General features: G+C 42.4%; 1 protein-coding gene across 2 annotated transcripts in view; it reads left to right on the forward strand.

Annotated features, from left to right (window-relative positions):
* Positions 1-15,156, forward strand: part of SLC23A2 (solute carrier family 23 member 2) — a 144,784-nt gene extending 129,628 nt beyond the window's left edge. For both annotated transcript variants that reach the window (XM_055431922.2, XM_055431912.2), the window contains exons 13-16: positions 4,668-4,797; positions 5,852-5,989; positions 8,905-9,000; positions 10,791-15,156. In XM_055431922.2, the coding sequence (XP_055287897.1) occupies positions 4,668-4,797; positions 5,852-5,989; positions 8,905-9,000; positions 10,791-11,023 (597 nt within the window). In that variant the 3' untranslated portion in view covers positions 11,024-15,156. The remainder of the gene's footprint in view (positions 1-4,667; positions 4,798-5,851; positions 5,990-8,904; positions 9,001-10,790) is intronic.
* The last annotated feature ends 693 nt before the right edge of the window (positions 15,157-15,849 follow it).

Genomic DNA, 15,849 nt, shown 5'->3' on the forward strand with positions numbered 1-15,849 from the left:
CACTCAGGTTGAAGCAGTACCTGGTCTGAAGTCCTCCCCACTTGTCTGTCCACCAGCCCCACTCCAAGCATACATACCACAGTCTAGCTTCAGGAGCAAGGAGGCTGCTTCTTGGCCTTTCAGATTTACTAGGAAATAAATTTTATATCACAGTTGCTTTGGGCCAGTGCTTGTTGTTTGCCCAGGGTGTTGAGGAATGCAGCTCGGCCCTGGCCATTGTATGCTCGCAGCTAGACGCGGTTAGAACTGGTTCACCGTCATCCGGGGTGGACTGCACGAGTCAGAGGTCTCCCTCTCCTCAACCTTGTCCCTTGAGAACTTGGGGGTGAGTTGGAACATTCTAGAATCCTTTGACCTCTTTAAAATTAGAAATCTTCCTCCAGCTCTGCACAGTTCTATAACCAGGAAAAAGAAACCAGATACTTAGTTTGGTTTATTTTAACCGCAAATCCAGGTGGGAGGGAGTAGAGCATACATTGTAAAAGCCTGACTTGCTGGTTGGTTTTTCTGTAAGTTGGCCAGGCCATCACAGAGCTCAACATTAGGTGTGCTAGTGGCCACACCTGCTGCCTGTCTCTCCTTGCACATGACATGTGAAGGCTGCCTGATGGGCATTTCCTTCCAGGATGCCTGGGTCCTATTGCTGCAGATACTGAGCACACAGAGCTAAGGAAAGGGTCAAATGGGCAGCACATGGGGTGTAAGCCATTAACTCTCTAGCCAGTTTGCTGCCATGAACCTGTAGACCTATAACTAATCCAAAATAACATAATGGTAAAATTATTATAGATGGAGGGACTCTTGGGGAAACAGTTTAATAAGCTAGCTCTCTTTCTGCACCTCTTTAAAATATATCACAGATAATTTAACTAGAGTCACTATAGGGAGTAAGTCATCAGGGTTCCTTCTAAAACATTACTGAGATGGTTTGAGGAATTACCTTTATTATAATTTAGATGGTGCTGGCTTATTCTGAAAAGGCACCCTGTCAGCATTTTTTAATTGAGCCAATTGATCTTCCCTCTGAATTCCTTTGGAGCTACTTCCCCTAGCAGAGGCCTTATTGATTTGAGGGGCAATATCGGCCCTGGAGTTAGCTCCATTACCCTGACTCACAGGGGGCTATAATTGAGCCATCTACACAGATGCCTTGGGGTTGGGAAGTAGGACTAGTACCAGAAGCTTCTCTGTGGCCTAAACCATGTGGCTCATGGAAGATCCCTGCCCAGGAAAAAGGAAGCAGAAATTTCAAGGCTGTATCCTGCCTTTTATGCAGCTGAAGGGCTTGGGACAGTTGCTTTTCTGATAAGAACTCGTATGTGAAATCTAGCAATTCTAGATCTAGATCCGTGTTGTCCAGTATGGTAGTCAGTAGCCACATGTGGCTGGTGGATGCCAAAGGAAAGCACAGATACAGAATATTTCCATCATTGTGTGAAATTCTTTCAGACAGCATTAGTCTGGACCATTGTTTCAGTCTTCCAGAACATGTAGAAAGAGGGCGATGTGTGGCTCTTTCTGAAGATCTGTCTCCATTTCCTGGCAACTCTACTATTTGCTACCCTTTATCCAGTTATGACATTCCATGTGCAGACATGGACATTCTGACTGCTTGATTAGAGGTGAGGCTGCCTGCCCTGCTGTGTGCTCTGAAGTTCTGCAGGTTGGATGGGCTGGATTCCATGTGCAGGACTGCTATGTTGAAAGTGTTCTACTGTCTGTTCCACAGAAAAGGGCAGCATGACACGGTAGGGAGGTGGTTGCTTTGGATTCAGCCCTGGCTCCATCATGTTCTTCTAACATGACCACGGGCAAGTTACATCACCTCTCTGAATTTCTGTGCCCTTGTCTATTAACAATAGCTTGCAAAATTTTGGAATTACTTCATGTAAAGCATTTAGCATGTGGTTAGATAAGTAAACTAGAGATATTTGTTACACAATATTTAGACGTAAGTTTATTTCTAGGAAGAGTAAACACCATCTTCTCGGCCATACTATCTTTTTTTTTTTTTTCATACTATCTTTTTTGATGGCATCCAAAAGGTGATCATTTCTCTTCTGAAGCATACCACCCTGTTGAACACTTTTGGAAAGTCAGAAATGCAGTGTCAATTTTTCAGTGGCCCTGGCGGCAAAGCTGCAATTCAAGAAGGAGATCAGAAGGGAGCCTAGGAAGTGTGCAATGAGAAAGATGTGAAGGCTTCACATAAGTACCAGGCGGACAGGGATTTTAGGGCTGTGTCTCTGGTGTTTAGAATAGAAATGTATAATAGGCACTTGGTTAATGTTTGTTGAACAATAGAGTGACTAACTTGCTGCTTTTTTTGGACAGCGTCTAAGGGAGATCGGCCCTCCAGGCATGGTTTTCATACAAGATTTATTGTTTCAGGCATCCTTGGGGCCAGCCCAGTCCTCCCCACTGCATCTAACAGGGCTGACTCTGCTGGGAGATGGATCCCTCTGTCTGGTTGCTCTTTGTCTTACTCATCCCTCAAGACCGTCTCTAGGGAATCCTGCCCAACTTTTCAGAGTTTTTTCTTCCCACTGGACAACCCACAACCTAATAATTGCACCAGTACCATTATTTGATCATAAGCTTGTGACTTACTTCTATTTGTATCCATCACCTCCCCCTCACTCCGAAGTGCTGGTCCTTGAAAATGTTTGCTGAAAATGCTTGCTTTTTGTAAATGAAAGGCTTCCTTATCATGTAATACAGCCAAGCCTAAGTCATTTTCGCTCCATTGCCAATATGCATGACCCTTTTTACTGCATCCCTGCACTTAGTGGCGGTATAATGGGATGAGCTAGCTGTAAATTGGAATAATGGAAGTTAGGCTCCAGCATCAGCTGTGACTGATTCTAGCTGGGTAGCTTAGTAAAAGATTTGCTTCTAACTCTGAAATTGACCCTTGGGTTCATCAAGAAGCTCTTGGAAGGTCTAGCCCAGCATCAACCAGGAGAATGGTGCAGTAGTAGAAATGTTCTGTACTTGCACTGTCCCCTGAGGGAGCCCCCAGCCACTCATTCCTACTGAACACTTGAAGTGTAGCTAGTACAACTGAGTGTTTTTACATTTCATTTCATTTTAATTATTTAAATAGCCGTTTCCTATTCATTGTAACTCACACATAAAGCATTGTGGATACTATTCCATTTCTGGAAGCTTTTATTCAGTTTATGTTCTCAGGATGTTCTCTTGGGAGGGGCAGCACAGAGTAGAGATCAATAGTGCAGGATTCTTGAGCCCAGTGCCAGTTCCGTCTCTTGCTACCTGGGTGACAGTGGACTAGATGGAAGCTTCTAGAAGGCAGAGCTCAAACTTAACCAATAAAGTTGGGACCACATGGGAAATGCTGTATGTGATGCTGCAGAAGTCCAGTGTTTGGAGAGTCGAGCCTTGGAATGAAAGAAGGCTTTGCAGAGGAGGTAGCTTTAGGGTAGTATCAGTACTTTGATGTGTGTCTGAGAACTGGGCAGGAGGGGAATGAGCACCAGAAGACTTAGGCAGGGACCTGATCTCCTAAATCATGATGTTAAAGAGGTTACTCCATTACAGTGGAGAAGACAGGTGGGCAAAAGAAAGGCCAGAGGAAGCAAGTTCAGGTGGGAGGCTATCACATAACCTAATGCTTGCCAGGTGTTGTTCAGACTGTTTTGCTGCTGCTGCTAAGTCACTTCAGTCGTGTCCGACTCTGTGTGACCCCATAGACGGCAGCCCACCAGGCTCCGCCGTCCCTGGGATTCTCCAGGCAAGAACACTGGAGTGGGTTGCCATTTCCTTCTCCAATGTGTGAAAGTGACAAGTGAAAGTGAAGTTGCTCAGTCATGTCCGACTAGTAGCGACCCCATGGACTGCAGCCCATCAGGCTCCTCTGTCCATGTGATTTTCTAGGCAAGAGTACTGGAGTGGCTTGCCATTGCCTTCTCCGTCAGACTGTTTTACATGAAGCTTATTTAATCCTCAAAGCAGAAGCATACTGTTCATTATTACGGAGAGGAGGATCCTGCCACGCAGAGAGGCTAATGCCAGTCATATGGTTAGAGATGGAGCAGAGATAGGAGTCAGGCCTCTGGGCTCTAGAATCCTGCACACGGTGGTCTCTAGGCTGTGCCACCTCTCATGATTAATATGCCAGGAGGAGAAGTTCCAGAACTGTTTTGTCTGATCTGCCAGAACCCAGAAGAAAAGCAGGGGCCAAGTGTACTTTTCTCATTTTGGATTTGAGACATTGCAAGATCATCCTGGCTGGTGGCTGTGGGCATTAAGAAACCCAAGACCACAGCGTAGGAGTAAGTGCAAAGTGAGGTGACACTGCCCAGGGCTCAGAGACCCATAGGTCAAGCCCTGGGGTCCCCATAGTCAAATGAAGCAGAGGAGTCAGCTTCCAGCAGGAACCAGATGGGATGGGAACAAGGAAAGGTGGTGAGAATCTTTTTACCCTGGATGTGTTTTTAATAGTTATGTATTGATATCAATCCTCATTGTAAAGTTAGACTAAAGACTCATTTAAAGTTAGACCCTCTTAACTAAAAGTTTTAAGAGTAATCTAGATTTTGTCTATGGGTTTTGGTCACATTTGCCTGCTGGGACCTGAGTAGTTCTGTGTGCTCTTGGAGGACCTCAAGGTGAATGCCTGTCTCTGCCCTCTGTGTGTCCTGCAGGTTGGCAGTCGTCGGGTGATACAGTACGGCGCAGCCCTCATGCTCGCGCTGGGCATGATCGGAAAGTTCAGTGCCCTGTTCGCCTCCCTTCCAGATCCTGTGCTTGGCGCCCTCTTCTGTACTCTCTTTGGTAAAATTCCATTTATTTGATAGTTGGCTTTCTTCTCAAGCTCCTTTTCTTTCTTCACATTGCTAAGGAATTCCTTCAGTGAGACTGAAGGTAATGATAAGTTTCTATTTTAAAATACAAAAGGATATACCTTATAAACATATAAATGCATATCACTTTCTGAGTTGAATTGATATTAAAGGTAGAATAACTGAGCTAGGAAAAAGCAGATTAAATTTTAGTCTCTAGTTGCCATTTTTTTAAGGTTTTTATCATGCTTTATTGAAACCATGCTGCCTTGAATATCCTCTGCAGATATCTTTGATATCACGTTTTTTAATGTGGTATAGAAGCTGTTTCTTTTCTTGTATCTGAATTATTCCATTATGGATTTAGTTGCAGATAAGACCTTCAGGTGCAATGTTCTTTTCTTTTCTCTTTCATTTGTCCATACCATACAGCATGTGGGATCTCTCATGCCAGTACTAACCAGGCCCGACCCTGCTTAGTTTCTGAGATCAGATGAAATGGGGCATGTTCAGGATGGTATGGCCATAGACAAGCATGTGGGATCTTAGTTCCCAGTTCTCTGACCAGGAATCGAACCCACACCCCCTGCACAGTCTTAACTACTGGACCACCAAGGAAGTCCCTAGTTGCCATTTCTAATTGATTTAAGCTCAGATGTCTTCTCCCTGTGAGCCATTTAAAACTGTCAGTTTTTACAGAAGGGAGTCAATTTGATCTCTGTGCCATTCAGGTTAGTAATCAGGGACCTGATATTCAGGCCCATATCCTAATGTAATTGAAAAATTTGGATTGAGTTTTTAAGGGGAACCATTGTCTTTAGTTTTCTGCCTGATCTAAAGAAAGTGTTTATGCCCCTGAATAAACCCAGATAGTGCCTAAGTCAGGTGGTCACATTCTGATTCCATCCTGACACTACACAGGTCTCCCAACTTATTTCTGATGGGACAGAGAAAGGCCATTGTAGGGAGTCTGCCCTGGACAGCGTATTTGTCATCCATGCCATAGGTGAGATAATGGAACTTGTGGTCTGATGTTTTCTCTCTAGGAATGATCACAGCTGTTGGACTCTCTAACTTGCAGTTCATTGATTTAAATTCTTCCCGGAACCTCTTTGTGCTTGGATTTTCAATCTTCTTTGGGCTCGTCCTTCCAAGTTACCTCAGACAGAACCCTCTTGTCACAGGTAGGAGAAACAGGTCTTGAATCTTGTCGCAAAATTGGAACCACAGCCACCAGTTCATGGAACTTCAGGAATCATTTCCATGAATCTGTGTATTTCCTTGCAGTCCCACTTGGCCAAAGTTTAACTTGAATCCCTTTGCACTCCCCACTTGAGTTGGCACATGCGTGTAACTGATGTGCATGGCACCGTCTCCTTTCCTTCCTTTTTTCTTTCTTCCTCTCCCTGCTTCCATCTGTTCATTTTGTGAAAAAAAGCCAGACAAATCAGGACCCTACCCTTTGGGAGAATGCCTCTGTAAACCTTTTGATTTTTCAGACTAAGGCTATATTAAAATTTAAAATTTCTTGAAACTCAACTTCATACACTTTGCTATACATGTTTTTCTGTTGGGATTACAACTATTTTGAGTTCAAGATCAACCTTTTTAAAAAAATTTTTTATTGAAATGTAGTTGCTTTACAATGTTGCATACATTTCTGTTGTACAGCAAAGTGAATCATTATACAAATGTACATACCCCCTCTTTTGTGGATTTCCTTCCCTTTTAGGTCACCACAGAGCACTGAATAGAATTCTCTGTGCTATACAGTAGGTGCTCATCAGTTACCTATTTTATATATAGTAGTGTGTGTATGTTTAATTCCTTTTTTAAAAAGTTCTTTGTAATGTGGACTATTTTTAAAGTCTTTATTGAACTTGGTGACAACACTACTTCTGTTTTATGTTTTGACTTTTTGGCCACAAGGCATGTCGGATCTTAGCTCCTTGACCAGGGTTCAAACCTGTAGCCCCTGTATTGGAGGACAAAGTCTTAACCACTGGACCACTGGGGAAGTCCCTAATTCCTTTTTATGTTAATACCCAAATGTCATAAAGAATGAACAAAGGAAGAACATCTTAAGAAACAACTTTTGCTGCTGACATTTTATGCAGAATTGGGGATCATTTTATATATGTGTGTGTATTTTTTTTAGCTGATGTTCACATAACATAAAATTAATCATGTTAAAGTGAACGGTTCAGTGGTATTTTAGTACATTTACAGTGTTATATAATCACCACCTCTATCTGGTTTCCAAAACATTCTCATCAGCCCAAAATAAAGTTTCATACCCATTAAATAGTTAACCCCCATCATTTCCCTTCCTCTCAGCTCCTGGCAACCACCAGTTTGCTTTCTATCTCTATGAATTTACCTATTCTGGATATTTCATAAATGGAATCCTACATTATATGACCTTTTATGTCTGGCTTCTTTCACTTGTCAGAATGTTCTCAAGATTTATCCATATATAAGTATTTCATTTCTTTTTATGGCTAGATGATATTCCATTGTATGTGTATACCATAATCTGTTTATCCATTTTTCCACTGATGCACTTTTGGGTTGTTCCTACTTTTTGACTAGTGTAAATAGTACTGTTACGGACATTGATGTGCAAGTACAGGCAGTTCTCACTCATGGTAGTTATGTTCTATAAAATCCCCGTGAATATGGACCTAGCAAATCCTTAACCATTGCTCTTGGGAGAACACAGTCAGTAGCACTAGATCTCATGCCTGAATGACATTCATCTCACGTATTTTCTTCATTAGGCACATCATGGCCGTCTTGCAATGGGGCTGTTTTAAATAGCGAGATCACCAATGAAGAAGCACAAAAATTAAAAAAAAAACAAAACAATGTGGTATTATACAGACTGCTAAAAGAATATTGTTTACAGTCTGAGAGCTGAAACCAGAAGGCAAAGCATTACCTTGTTAACCTCAGCTGGGAACATGTGTGTTGGGTGACTCAAAATTTTCACTGCTTTGTACATGTCTGTGAATGACTAAAAGTATCACAAGTATTCATTTTGGGTTTACAAATAAATTTTAGTGTATAGACAATTCACAAATAACAGAATCTGCCTGGTAATGAGGACTGTTTGAGTACCTGTTTTTAATTCTTTTGGGTATATGCCTAGGAATAGAATTGTTGGACCGTTCTGTTTAACTTTTTGAGGAACACCTGTTTTCCATAGCAGGTGAGCTATGAAACATTGCTCACAACATTCCCATCAGGTACGTTGAACACAATGATTTCTCTTTTCCACATTCTCACCAAACATGTTATTTTTCTGTTGGAGATCATTATATTTTTAAATATAAAAAGTGTGTGAATTTCTATTTTAATGTATCTCATTCATATAATGACATCTTTAGAAATAAATTTGCTCTAAATTAAAAGCAGCTAAGCACTAATTAGTAACCCAGAATTCTGAAGCCCTTCATTTGATTACTGATCTCACAAATATTTTTGTCATCATGTTATTCACTTTGTAAAGTTTTCAACCTTACAGCAGCCATCTTTTATATTGATTTTTTTTTTTTAATCTGCAAGCAACACTCCCCCACACCCCTGACCCTGAAGGCTTCATAGTTTATTGCAAAGTGAACGTCACTCTATTAGATTTGGGGTGGGAACTGTGCTGGCTCTTAGTTGCGGTACACAGGGTCTTTCATTGAGCAGTGTGCAGGTTCTCTAGTTGCGGTGCAGAGGCAGAGTTGCTCTGGGGCATGTGGGATCTTAGTTCCCTAACTAGGAACCGAACCCTCGTCCCCTGCATTGGAATTCTTAACCACTGGACCACCCAGGAAGTCCCCTCTGTTAGATTTACTTTCTGTGAATCATTGTTAGAAATTTTCCTTATGGAGATAACTTGATTATTGTCGAAGGTAGTTTAAATAGTTGATTTACTATTATTGTCTTAGTAGTTTAAGGGATTACTGGCAAAAATTTATACATGCACAATAGAAATTTACACTTTCAAGCACTGCATTGACTGGCAATTAGGGTCCACCCCAGTGTTCCTTTCTAAGTCAAGGCCAAGTCTGTTCTGCCTGTCTGTGACCTCTTGCTATGTTGTTTTTAGGGATAACAGGAATCGATCAAGTGTTGAATGTTCTTCTCACAACTGCCATGTTTGTAGGAGGCTGTGTGGCTTTTATTTTGGATAACACCATCCCAGGTATGTGGCATATATCAAACATGCTTATTACATATGTGACTTACTTTTTTGCCAAATAAATATGGGAAGCAGGAAGCATGAATCAGTTCAAAGCCATCACTGATTAAACTTTTCTAAAGTTGTTAAGATGATACCTTGAGCCACCTTTCGTGAATCACTTTTTTGCTAGTAAGCTTAGTTTTTTTTCCTTCTTGCTGAATTATTTCTGAGAGAAAAAGGGGAATTCCTTGTATATGGTGATATGGCAGCAGGATGCCTTAAGCATGCTCCAGCTACCTGCCCTCCTGCTCAGCCTTGCCTGGAGCCCTGCAGTTTGGCTTTCATTGACTTGTTCACATACTTCTGAGCCAGCTGCTACCAGCAGACAGCACTTCTCCTCCTTCTATGCCAAGTTCTGGGTGACAGACTTAAGATGGGATGTGGGGCCTGCCTTGTGGCTTCCTGGAGAAGGCTACTTGGTATTGTTGTAAAATGCCACCATGGACACACTGGTAGATTCATCCTGTCAAGGAAGGGTGATGTTTATTTTTGAGCTTAAAGCTTCTGTTGAGATTTTGCCCTTAATCTACCTCCAAAAGCCTCAATCAAGAAGAGGTTACTGGGGAAATGAGAGATGAACACATTGGGCAGAAGGAATCACACACATGAGTAGGTGGAAGGTGTTAGATTTGTGGGAGGTCAGTAAAAAGGAGTCAGGCAGATGGAAATGGTCAGTTTCATTACTGAAACGCCCATGGGAGGGCATAGCTTATATGTGTGAAAATAATGAGAAGTTAAGCCCTGCACTATAGGATAGACCTCATCACCCAAGCTCAGGCAGAGAAATATATTGTTAGGGCTCCCATGGAGCTAAAAGCAGGTACCAGTGCTATCTGCACTGTAAAGACTTTGGAAAAGGAGTCTAGGAGTGCTGAACCATGAAGATGCAGCTCTTTCTCGATGACTCATCTGTCAGTGTGCAGAATTGCCAGGAGTGTGACACCAGTGGAAGTTTATCCTCATAGGACCACAAGTGGGGAATTTGTGACAAATGCACCCCACCCCCGAGTAAAATGGAGCAAAGCAGTATAAAAAGTGGTGTGTCTAGATAAAGAAAGCTGAGTGCCAAAGAATTGATGCTTTTGAACTGTGATGTTGGAGAAGACTCTTGAGAGTCCCTTGGACTGCAAGGAGATCCAACCAGTCCATCCTAAAGGAGATCAGTCCTGGGTGTTCATTGGAAGGACTGATGGTGAATCTGAAACTCCAATACTTTGGCCACCTGATATGAAGAACTGATTCATTTGAAAAGACCCTGATGCTGGGAAAGATTGAAGGTGGGAGAAGGGGATGACAGAGGTTGAGATGGTTGGATGGCATCACCAACTCAGTGGACATGAGTTTGAGTCAACTCCGGGAGTTGGTGATGGACAGGGAGGCCTGGCCATGCTGCAGTCCATGGGGTTGCAAAGAGTTGGACATGACTGAGCGACTGAACTGAACAGAACTAATGTCTGGATGGGGGGGTGGTGGGTGTGCAGTGACCGAGTAGTAAAGTCATTGTGAGATGTAATAAGGATTCTGATCCTATTTTGCAAGATCAAATCTCTGTTTTAGAAATATTTGTTTTAGTGGCTAGTGATTCTTAGATTTCTGGTTTGTTCATCAACTACTTCCTCAAGTGCTCTTTTCTGTCATCCTATTCCATTCGATCTACGGGACAACAGAAGCAGAGAATCTCAATTTTTGGTGGAACTGTTTAACTAAACATTCCATTGTTTTGTTTTTGTTTTGCTGTGTGTGTTCCACAGGTACTCCAGAGGAAAGAGGAATCAGAAAATGGAAGAAGGGCGTGGGCAAAGGGAGCAAGTCTCTCGATGGCATGGAATCCTATGATTTGCCGTTTGGCATGAACGTTATTAAAAAATACAGGTGTTTCAGCTACTTACCCATCAGCCCAACCTTTGCAGGCTACACATGGAAAGGCCTCGGGAAGAGTACTAGTAGCCGGAGTTCAGATGAAGACTCACAGGCCACAGTATAGCCGTAGCTCATCCTGTGGCCTGGCCACAGCGAGGCATGAACCTGTAGTTCCTTGCTGAGTAACAAGCAGTAACATATATGTTTGTAGATCTGCATTTACATTCTCCACCCCAGAGCTAAGACAGATTACAGGTAGCTTTTTTCTTGTGGGTTGTGATCATGTCTAATACGATGTCTCATCTGTCTTTTTATTTAAGCCCTTGAGAACATCCGTTGATGGTCATGGTCACTGAATTTGAAGTTCCTGCTCTCCTGTGAGAGTGGATGCTTGAAGTCTACAGTGACTCCTTGTTTTCAGTCCCCTTCTAACACCCTGTGCTAGCTTTCTTACAGGCCACCTCCAGGGTTCAGGGGCTTTCTGTCCTTGAAAGCACCAGGACCTGCACCTACAGAGACCTCCTCTGGTCAAGGGGTACCAATATCCTTGCATTGTCACAACTGACTGGTCAAGTGTGATTTTATGATCCCTGATACTGTGTATAGGTGGCTGCTGGCCAACTGAAAACAGTGACGTGCTTTACACTGTGCCCAAATCTGTGCATGGGTAAAGTCTGTACAGATAGAATGGAAATTGGGGGTTTGGACAGGAAGGGAAAGTACCTTGAAATCAGTTTCTTGGTGCCACCCTGGCCCAAGCTAGGCCAACCCATCTCTTATTGGTCTCCTTTTTACTACTAGCTGAGACACTCTAGTTGGTGTTTATCACTCCTGGCTGGTGTGATGGGTATAGAGTGCCACACAAAGGCACCAAGCAGATGTTTATGAGGATCTTGGCTCTGCTGACATGTGGATGTCAGTTATCGTTATGTGTATTTGTAATTACAAGATTTTATTCCTATTTAATGTTACTGATTATGTTTTTTTTTAATCAGTATTTTTCCATGTGACCCTCTTAATTTACATCCCTATTACTTGTCCCTCATCTCCTATCCCCCATTAAGAAAGGAACCAGCATTTGTTAAAGCTACGGACACCAACAGGGAAGTTTGTTGCCATGGCTCTAGAAGGCCAGTAACCATTATTGTGGTTGTGTTTGTATTGCTTGATACCATGAAAGTGTAAATACATAATGCTTAATCTGTTTATCAAACTGACTGCTGGACCAGCGCCCAGAAACCATGAGTTAAGTTATACGTTGATTTGTTTTCTGAAGAAGGGAAGCCAGGGCAGGTGACAAAACAGCTGCCATATTGAATGGTTTGGCATCCTGGTAAATTAATCACTGCAGTTAAGTTGCCATTCACATCTCGCAGTTAAGGCTTAACGAGACTTTCTGTGGGTTGTCATGTTGAGTGTCCTCTGGATTTTTATTTTCCAGAGGGGAAGACTAGATCCCCTGACCAAATGCTGCCTTTCTTGTTGAAGGGGTAAGAAAAGCAGCTAGCTGTCCCCCTCTGTTAAATTCTTATTAATAGCATTAAATTATTTCTGACAAAAATGACTTACTGAATTTGGTTTGAAATTTTCAATCAAAGGAAAAGCCTGACTGACCTTGAATTTCATAAGATAGTGCTTCTTAAGTGTTTATTTAACTGATTGTTTACAGGCAGTGGGCACATGGCTCTTGGCAGCCTTGAATCCACATGGTGAATTTCTGGCCCCCACAACTGGCCTCCTTGACGCCTGTAAAGTTTGGGGCTTTAAGGCCTATTCTGGCAAGAACACTCCAGAGCTACTGCATTGTTTTGCCAAAACCTTATTGCAAATTAAGTAAAGAAAGACTCTAAATTTAAATTTGCATGGGTTTTTTTTGGGGGGGAGCATATTTAGAAGCACACTGGTTAATGATTTTCATCCTGTTGACTTGGTAAGCCCTGAAGACTGACAGCCCTAGTTGTCACCTTAATTGCCTAGTTTATTCTGTTTGTATTTTGCTTAGCATCTCCAATTTCTCTCCTCTGAACAGTGGGGAAAACTGTTAAACATCCCAGAGATTTGCAGTATTCTTGCTCTCTAGATGAGCAGAATGACCAAATACCCAAATGAAAGCCTCTGAACCATTGGTAATTCAGGAACAAGTTCCCTTCAGCTTAACTTGACCCAGGCATCTTCTCTCCCAATGGGTAACACTCAGGACGTATGCAAGTCTTCAAAACGTGCAAAGAAGCCCTGTGCCCACACCTCCTATTGGAAAAAGAGGGTTTTCCCCCTTCTCGTTCCATTAGGGCCAACTTAGATTCTCTGTCCATGGTGGGGGAAGGGGACAGGAGGTTAGGAAGTGTCCCCTTGCTTGCAGATACACTGCAAAATGAGTCTGTAGTTGAAAAAAAACTATATCCATCTGCTTCTTGGTTTGAGCACATACCTGAAAAGGAGGTTTTGGGGGATACTGTGCCTGTGCACCTGCCATGTGCATTATTGGGGCCACATACACCCCATGCTTTGGCCAGTTGAACGTTGTAGGATATTTTGAATGTGAATGTCCTTGGACAGAGCATTCATTTTCCAGTTCCCACTTGAATGCCTTCCCCCGCATTTTCACATTTATATTGATGATGATGATGTGAAAAGTAGAAACTTACAAATAGGACAAAAGACGCTAGAGTATCACTGGTGGGGGGCAAGGGAGAACCCACACTGGTTTTGATAAAATATCTAACGTGGATCATAGAAAAGTGGGAAATGGCTCCAGTCTTTGTAGGCAATTTTCATTCTCATTCTCACTAGCGAATTTCACATAGATTTACTGATACAGAATCTTTCTTAAGAGGGCTTCAGTGTTAGATTGTAGTAAGTTTCTTGTAATTGATCAGGCAAGGGAATGGTGTATATCCATGGGTCCTGATGGTTTCCCGTTTTCATGGTAACAAGTTCATATACAGAATTTGCTTCATACTGTAGAATACTGACTTTCATGATGATAACCTGGTTTATGCATGAATATTACAGTATTTCCATATATTAAAATAATATTTCTACCCAGGATAATAGTCACAGTTTTCCAGGGAGGGAATGATAATTTTCATGACAATGTCATGTGATGATAGAATTTCTCCATTGATGAATCTCTAGTATGTGTTTATACTTTATTTACCCACACATGTATTTTATGACCATGAGCTAAGTTGTTATTTCTTTAATTCATGTCCCTGCTGAAATATTAGTACTAGCAACTTAGACTTGAAGTTGACAGCTATAATCTTCCATAATAATGAATGCCACAAGAGTGGTCAGGCCAGATAGGAGATGAATAAGGAACCGTGGCAGAAGCTTCATCCCAGAACCTGTCTGGTGTACAGAAAGGCAGCATCCTGCACAGCTTGGGGTATACACACAGCTGCAGGCAGCATACCTGGCATGACTGTTGCTGCCTCCTGGTTTGCTCACCTGGCTGTGCCCCCTGAATGCCCTGGCAGTCTGAGCTCTCACAGGGCCCACTTCTCCACGGAGCCACCCCTTGGTCTTAGGGAAACACTTGGGGCCTCACATGTTAATTGTATTGTGCTCTGTCCCCTTACAATTTTGACACAGAGAATAGGACCTCTACCCTCCATTCCTCCTGCAGTCACAAGTGGAGTAGTGCAAGACGGTTGCCCATTTTTTGCCAGCGTTCAGCTTTTGCCCTTGGACTCTTGAAGCATGTTAATGCTGAAGATCCCTTTTCAGCAGCCTCTCACACATTCCTGTCCTTTTAGGCTATTCTTGACCTCCTTGTCCTCACCCTACACTGGTGACATCCAGCCTCCTTAGAATTGCTCTGTGTGTTTCCTGGCACTTAGGACACCCTCCCCAGTGGTGCCATGTTACTGACAGTCAAGTTAAAACCGTTTTTGTTCATTCGTAGTAACCTTTGTCACGTTAGTCAATTTCTGACTGTTCTTAGTAGGGATGCCTATATTTTCCTTAAGTTTTTGTGGCTGGCTTTGGCTATATACCTTTCTGGGATTTTGTTTGGTTTTTATTTTATTTTGCATATTGAGGGTATTTGGGGTGGGGTTGTTTTTTATGTCTAATTCTTTTATGGCGTTTTTAAAAAGAATTTTCATATTGTTTTTCTAACATACCTTCATTAAACGTTTAAGTATTTTAATATGTAATATTTGGACCAGATGTTGTGAATAATAGTAGAGATAAAGCTATTTTATTCTGTATTTTTAAAACTGTTCCGTACAAATAAAAGCTCTCCTGGACGCAGTTCTCCTGTTCATATACTTTGGCTAGTCTTTAAGAAACTTGTCATTAATTAAAAGTCATCACCTAGGGGAGGGAAATCAACTAATAAAAATTTCAGTTCAACAGGTTCAGATTCATTAATAACTCAAAGGAGGATAGCAGTTGCTGAGGTGTCATTGGCCCCCATGGCTAGAGAACATTTGTCTCCTTGGGAGAATGCCCAACAGGGAAAGGAGGACTTTGTTGGAAGATACACACTCATGCTGGGCTTTGGGGTGAAATTATGAGTCTCTTAGTAAGTTAGTGACATCTGGAGGATGTAGACCTTTTAAGTATTGGTAACCGGGAAGACTGTCATGTCCACACAGTGGAATCTAAGGTTCCCAGAGCAATCTTGGCCCCTTTAGGGTTGAGGCTGGTACAGGAAATGCTGAGGTGTGGGTGCCAGAAAGATCTCAAAGCCAAGCTTGAGAGCTGCTCATTCAGTCAGAGGCATGGTTCCCAGTGGAATATGAAGACAAATCCAAAGGTGTTTTGGGGCGTGTTTCTTAATTTAGAGCAGACTTAGAGCTCCTCCATCCCCATCTTTTCTCCAGCTGCCTTCAGTCTTTCCCAGCATCAGAGTCTTCCAGTGAGGCAAAAGGAGAAGAGGGTGGCAGAGGAAGAGATGGTTAGATGGCATCACTGATTCAATGCACATAAACTTGGACAAAC

The sequence above is a fragment of the Moschus berezovskii genome, chromosome 15 (assembly GCF_049115385.1).
Source record: "Moschus berezovskii isolate FMDL1 chromosome 15, NW_MosBer_1.0, whole genome shotgun sequence".
Taxonomy (NCBI): domain Eukaryota; kingdom Metazoa; phylum Chordata; class Mammalia; order Artiodactyla; family Moschidae; genus Moschus; species Moschus berezovskii.